The sequence below is a fragment of the Gobio gobio genome, assembly GCF_949357685.1.
Source record: "Gobio gobio genome assembly, chromosome: 2".
Lineage (NCBI taxonomy): Eukaryota > Metazoa > Chordata > Actinopteri > Cypriniformes > Gobionidae > Gobio > Gobio gobio.
Genome location: NC_137098.1, coordinates 9,154,633 through 9,162,219, shown reverse-complemented (window position 1 = coordinate 9,162,219; position 7,587 = coordinate 9,154,633). Strand labels below are relative to the sequence as shown.

At 37.5% G+C, this 7,587-nt stretch overlaps 1 protein-coding gene across 1 annotated transcript in view; it reads right to left on the bottom strand.

Moving 5' to 3' along the window:
- Positions 1-7,587, bottom strand: part of pkd1l2b (polycystic kidney disease 1 like 2b) — a gene marked incomplete at its 5' end in the record, with an annotated part of 58,783 nt that overhangs the window by 742 nt on the left and 50,454 nt on the right. Inside the window, 4 exons of the mRNA XM_079838742.1 lie at positions 2,922-3,053; positions 5,164-5,265; positions 5,844-6,054; positions 6,189-6,349. Of these exons, the coding sequence (XP_079694868.1) occupies positions 2,922-3,053; positions 5,164-5,265; positions 5,844-6,054; positions 6,189-6,349 (606 nt within the window). The remainder of the gene's footprint in view (positions 1-2,921; positions 3,054-5,163; positions 5,266-5,843; positions 6,055-6,188; positions 6,350-7,587) is intronic.

Below are 7,587 nucleotides of genomic sequence, written 5' to 3'. Positions count from 1 at the left end.
TAATGAACCATGTAAGGCAGGGGTGTCCAAAGTCCGGCCCGGAGATGAATTTCAAACGGCTTGTCTACATTTACATTTACATTTATGCATTTGGCAGACGCTTTTATCCAAAGCGACTTACATTGCATTCAAGGTACACATTTTACATTTTGTCAGTTCTTGCTTTCCCTGGGAATCGAACCCATGACCTTGGCGTTGCTAGCGCCATGCTCTACTGTTTGAGCTACAGGAAAGCTACTAAAATATATTAAATGTGGCCCGCCCACGCATAATTTACAAATCGTGCTGGTTCACAATGTCAACGCAAGGTGGCAGTACTACATTTTAGGCCAGGGAAACATCGCCAAAAGCGGAACAAAACAACTTGAGGCTGCAAAAAGGGGTTTTCTTACTTAGTATGTCTGTCTTTCTTCCAGTCCATATATATATATATATATATATATATATATATATATAAAAATCTTAGATCAAGATGCTTTTACTAAGGAAAATTATATATTTTTTCTTGATTTCTGGGGGGGGGAAATACATTTGGGACAGAAACAAGATTGCAAACAGAACCAATATTATTTTTCTTACCCCGTTGGCAGATAAATATGCTTATTTTAAGCAAAAACTCACTTCAATTTCATTTTATTTTCCAGAAAACAAGAAAAAATATCTTATGTCATTTAACTTGTCTAGTAAATGCATCTTGATTTAGGAATTTTTAGATATATTTAGACTAGAAACAAGACAAAAATACTAATTAAGAGCATTTTTTGCAGTGCACACGTGGCACCTATTTTGGAAAAAATTTACAAAATATTAGTTGTCGCGTAATCGAAACACTCAGCAAGTAAACTCGCGAGTTGCGCTGCGCGTTTTACCTGTGGTGATCTAAATAGAGTACTCGTTAATTTAAATAAGAATAGAAATCTAACTCACTAATAATATTTAAATTTCACCCATTAAAAATCTTTGGTTGATGAAAGTTTTACAGATATTGTTAAATATCTATAAATTTGCAAGCTACTCTACTGTCAGCTCAAGCTTTTGTCAAATCTGTCATGTTTCCAAGAAACAAAACATTATATATATAATGTAATAGAAAGATAACTTTCCCCCTGGTGTGTCCACAACATTGAATCTGGCCCCCTTTTAAAAAAGTTTGGACATCCCTGATGTAGGGGAACAGGCTTATTTCTAAATATTTTTTCTAAAAAATTATATTTATTCACTTCACAACTTAATTTGCGTCAACTCCGTCAGACACACTAAAAAGCAAGCTAATTTAATTGAATCCATCCAAAAACAATGTCGAATCTTCAGTTATGTAATATTGGTTTTCAGTAAAGGATCTAAATCATAAAATACATTCTGTTTATTTTTTGCTTGTTTTCACACTATTATGAACAACCCAGTTTCTAAATTCCTCCCTCCTTTTAATATTGAACATATATCACCAATGTTCTTAGGTAATTAGGACACAATATCATGTAGTTTCATTGATGTTTTAACATTTTTACACAATAAATTGATAAGAAGAATAAGACATTTCTTTCAAAATCAACAAAAACCTTCACCCGGCGGTTTAAAATACTGATGGAGTTGACAAAGGTCAAATATACAGTATATAGAATCATGAAACGGCATTAGAAGAATTCCCCATTTGCAAAAAAAAACGTATTAAATCACATTATACAGACTTTTTCAGGGCACTTGTCAACGATTTCATAAAACCTGACGAGTTGACAAAAGTGAATTTTTTACCACTTTAACCATGTGTGGTACAGTGGAGGAGCAATTTAGTTTTTTCCTCAGTTGTAGCCTTAATAAACATCAAAAATGGCTAGATTTATCCCACAACTATTTACAGAAACTATTACACTGCGATGACGGAGTTGACATGTTTAAGCTGTGACCGCAGAGACTTCAACAGTTTGTTTAAAATATTAAAATATACATAACTTCCATGACTATGTGTCCTACTGTGAGATCCACAATGAGCAGGAAATAGTAAGTGCTCCTCAGAGTTAAAGTTGCCCGTGACACTGCCTGATTTATTCAGAATTATAAAACATCCTGACGCAAAGTGATGACAACTTTTATAGCTATCTTTTAATCGAAAATATAATTCAATATTTACTTCTAGATCTCCTCCACTGTATGTTTTAATTTGTTGCATTTTTAAACACTTTGTTTGGCAGTTTTAAATTGTGACCTCATGCTGAAAATGACATGTTTCCCAGCATAGAGTGTGCTTTTAAAATAATACTAAAGAAATGATGTAAAATAATAAGCAATGAATGTCCTGAGTATACAAATTTCCCTTAGATGTAACTTTTTAAGTATTTTTATTGTGTTGACATTCTTACTTTTTAACATAAATAGGGCTTTTGTGTTCGGGACATGTTTTGTCCCTTATCTCAAGAATCAGTGATATCTGATATGAATCTGTGACGTGCATTTGCGCCTGCCATGTAAGCGGACAGATCGGATATTCCCATCAATGCGAGTCATACGCCATTGAAATAGCAACAGTGGCGAATGACATCAACTCAGGTGGACACCAAACACGATCACATGACTCTTTTCAATGCCGCAATAGAGGACGAAGGCTCAACAAAATGTTTTCTGGCCTTTAAAGGTGGTGCTGAATTCAAAACGTTTATTATCATTTTGTCCTTTGCAAATCAAGCCGTTTTTTACTTCCTTTTCGGCCTAAGTTTTTCCAGGTCAATACATCCACCATGGGTTATTCCACCAAGTGTACAGTGTAAATGCAGATATCAGATATGGGTCACTTTTAAAAGAAGATATAAGCTGGTCGTTGAAAAAAACGGATATAGTCAACAAATCAGAATTGGGCATTGAGACCTGCAGTGTAAATGCGGCCCAACAGTAGTCAGACTGAAATATGAAAGAGACTCATTTAACACCTGGTGATTCTGCTGTTCTTCACCGAACGCCTCAAGGATGATTGAGACAAAGAGGGTCAGTATCACAAACGTGATGAAGATGACACAAGTGGAAATGATGAGAGCGCCAAGCACGGGATCAGAATCCATCACCTGTAGAGACAGCAGGAAAGCTTTTCGGTAACACTTTACAATAAGGTCTCGTTTGGTAACATTAGTTCATGCATGAAATAACGATGAGAAATATACTTTTACACCATTTATTTACGTTTGTTAAAGGATTAGTTCACTTCAAAAATGAAAATGTTGTCTTTCTTTCTTCCGTCGAAAAGAAATGCAGTTTTTTGAGAAAAACATTCCAGGATGTTTCCTCCATATAATGTATTTCAAGGTCCAAATCAATGCAGTTTCAAAGGGCTTCAGAGGCTCTTCCCGATCCCAGACAAGGAACAGGGTCTTATCTAGACGTGGGTGGATCTGAAGTGACGCGATGACTAACAGACAACAGATAAACGGCTATCCACCTATCACTCAAAGTGGCCACGCCCCTAATAATGCAGAACTTTAAGGTTTAATATAATGTAGACGAATGAGTTATAAAATAATTCACCCCCCTCACAGTTGTCATGAAGGGCAAAATTAGCCGTATTGACCAACACCACAATTTGTACCAGGCTGTAAATGTTCTGCTGTAAAGTTGGGCATTTTTAACATGGAGCTCAATGAGATTCTGCTCCCTTCTGGAGCCTGTCCCTAGTGGCCAGTCGATGAATAGCAGTTTAAGTCACTTCCGTATTGGCTTCAAGAGAAACTGCGGGAGGTTGCCGCTTGGTCCAAATCAATGCAGTTTCAAAGGGCTTCAGAGGCTCTGCACGATCCCAGACAAGGAATAGGGTCTTATCTAGCAAAACCATCTGCCATTTTCAAAAAAAAATGTACATTTATTTACTTTTTAACCTCAAATGCGTGACTTCTGTGTTCTGCTTTTGCATGACGTATGATGTATGACGGCATTACGTCGGAAAGGTCACGCACGGGACATACGTGGAAGTACCGACCCAGTGTTAAAACCATAGACTGTAAAAAAATATGGACGTAGTATCCGTGACGTCACCCATAGGATTCCGATGAGCAGTTTTGAAGCGTAAAGTAGGGACGAGCTGGCCGTCGCCATCCTGGCAGCGCATCATCGCGCGTCACTCCCGGATAACAGAAAATGGGCAAAGAGGCGGGACGTGGGCGGAGCTGAGGTGACGCGATGACTAACAGACAGCAGACAAACGGCTATCCACCTGTCACTCAAAGTGGCCACGCCCTTAATTAAGCAGAACTTTAATGCTTTATATAATGTAAACGAATGAGTTATAAAAAAATTCACCCCCCTCACAGTTGTCATGAAGGGTAAAATTAGCCATATAGACCAAAACCACAATTTGTTCCAGGCTGTAAAAATGTTTTTTTCCGCTGTAAAGTTGGGCATTTTAACATGGGGCTTGAATGAGATTCTACTTCCTTCTGGAGCCTGTCTCTAGTGGCCAGTCGATGAATTGCAGTTTAAGTCACTTCCGTATTGGCTTCAAGAGAAACTGCGGGAGGTTGCCGCTTGGTTAAAACGAATGTGTAAAGACTAAATCAAACGGCCTTTACAAAAAATAAAGGTAAAACAACAATGTCGGAGGAGAACATGAGAGTTTTTCGGCACTGAGTCGGTACTTCCACCTACGTCACGGACGTGACCTTTCGGACGAGATGACGTCATACGCCGCGAAGAAGAACAACAAAGGAGCGTGCATTTGAGGTTAAAAAGTATAAAAAATTTTGTTGTTTTTTTTATTTTTTAAATGGCCGATGGTTTCACTAGATAAGACCCTGTTCCTCGTCTGGGAGCCTCTGAAGCCCTTTGAAACTGCATTGATTTGGACCTTCAACCCATTGGTTACCATTGGAAACCATTATGTGGAGAAAAATCCTGGGATGTTTTCCTCTAAAAACTGAATTTCTTTTCGTCTGAAGAAAGAAAGACACAAACATCTTGGATGAGATGGGGGTGAGTAAAATACCAGGAAATGTTCAATTTGAAGTGAACTAATCCTTTAATGTTAGTTAATAGACATTTTCTTGCTCATGTTAGTTCAAAGTGCATTAACTACTGTTAACAGATACAACGTTGTATTAGTAAACAGTAATTAAGATTAATAAATGTTGTAGAAGAATTGTTCATTAACTAATGTTAAGAGAAAAAAAAAAAGATCGTTTTACATACCTCATCATAATTGAATATGCCAAACTGCAAACTGAAGATTGTCTTGAGCGCATCTGGGAGCGATTTGTACGAGTACAGCTTTGATCCAAATATTAGATTGCACTATCAAAAAACAAAAAAAAATATTAATTTCATTAGAAGAATGACTGAAATGCACATAAAATGGAAGTCTATGGGGCAACCATTTATTTTTTGCAGCATAGACTTCAATTGTACACGTGTTCCTGTCAAACGATAGTTCTCTGCTTTTTTAAATATAATATTGTTTTTGTTTGATTTTTGGTTTGATTGAGGGACCAGCAGAAATTGTCTGCTGCTTATAGAGCTAAAACACATCTTGCTGTTTTTCAATGTTAAGATACTTTTATTGGCCTATTTTACCAAATCAGTATTTTAAAGTCACCCTAAACATTTTTTAAATTGACCATTCTTATATTTTATGTTCTCTGATCATGTGTTTACTGGTGTGAGGGCGGGACAACCTGTCACTCGTGAGATCGACCGATAGCAAAATAAAATCATCCAATGAAATAATCAATTCCCAATGGACAAAATCAGGTCCTGCCCTTCATTTTTTCTCATTCAATAAGCCGTTTCACTCATATATACGCCACAAGAAAAGACTATCACAACTTCTCTTTCATGTTGACTTTAAACTGTAAAAAGTTGTTGCCCCTTACAGAAAGAGAATAAGCCAAGAGGATGATGAAGATAACCACAATGAAACTGGACATTTCGTTCCAAGCCCGCTGCAGTGAGGAGGTGATGAGGTGTAGTTTAGGGTTGAGTCTCAGCAGATGCCAGAGTTTAACACAGGCCAGTAGAACCAAGAAAGCCATGACATATCCCAGTGTAGAATCTACGACAGCTGTGTCATTGAAACTGGGAAACCTGCAAGACAGGGATAGCATTTGTACCATGTTCAGTTCACCCATTCTCCAAACCGCTTGTTCTATGTAGGGTCTTGGGATGTTCAATTCATGTTCATATCAAAACACTGGAAAGAAAAGAAAAGATCTACTTACTGATCTTTGTGTTGCTGGTAGTACTCAATGTCTTTGTCTCCCTGCACGGTTCTCTTGATGAACACTGATAATGAGCTCCAACTTAAAATGATGATGGCCAGGTCTAACAGATTCCACTTGTTTTTGAAATATGCCCATTTCTGCCTCTTCAACAGCTTTCCCTGTTCAAATATGAATGGTTTGATATGAGCATTGCAATTTAAGGAACGGTTCATCCATAAGTTCAATTTCTTTCATTAATTACTTGAGAACTTTATTCTGTGAAACAAAAGAAGATTTAGTAGTGGTGTAACGGTAAACTTAATAAAATAAGAAAAAATAAAGAAATTGTACACAATTGTAAAACAAAGAAATCAAACAGGATGCCGCTTTCTGCCATCCCGGTTTCCTTTCCATGAAGTTTGTGGAGCATGTCACAACAATAACTCAGCGTATAGGCTACTAGCAAACTCTTGCGTCTCATCTGAACTCTTAGGCTGTGTCTCAATCAGCTCCCTAGTTCAGTAGTCAGGGCACTAATCAGGGCGTCGGCCACATACTGATTCACAAGCTAGGGAGCTGATTGAGACGCACCCATAATTTGGGTTGGTGCATAGATCGTCTTTTTTTCTTCTGCTCTTTTTTCTGTTGTGGCGCCCCCTTGTGGACTGGAGTGTGGATCACCTGTGACTGACTGTATACGTCGTCTGACTGTATGCGCTGAACCGTGACGTCCGTACTCCGCACCATGACGGTTCGGGGCGAATTCATGTACCGTTACCCCCCTAATGTTTAGACATGATGTTCAAGCTGCTCTTTTTCCATATATAGAATATGTTCAGTCAAGCTCCAAAGATAATACAAAGGAATCCTAAAAGTCAAAAAGCTCATTTGCACTTTTTCCTCGCAAAAAGCTGATGTATGGCTTAAGAGGAGTTGAAATATAGCTCACAAGTCAGAAGGTCTTCTGTTATTGTACTTTTATGGTTTCCTTTGATTCTTTTGGAGCTTGACAGCCCCTGGTCACGCTTCACTTTCATTATATTTGAAAAGCGCTGCATGAACATGCTCTTGTGTTCTTAAAAATAAAGCTTCTTTATTGGCATCAGTTGGCATCCATAGAACTTTTTCAGTTCCACAAAAAGTTATTTATAGTGGAAAAAGGTTCTTTAGATTATTAAAATGTTCTTCACATTTAGAAAAAAAATGGTTCTTTTAAAGGGATCGTTCACCCAAAAATGAAAATTAGCCCATGATTTACTCACCCTCAAGTCATCCGAGGTGTATATGACATTCTTCTTTCAGACGAATACAATCTGAGTTATATTAAAAATGTTCTGGCTAATCCAAGCATTATAATGGCAGTAATAGTTGCTCTGTTTTTGAAGTCCATAAAAAAATGCATCTGTCCGTCAAATAA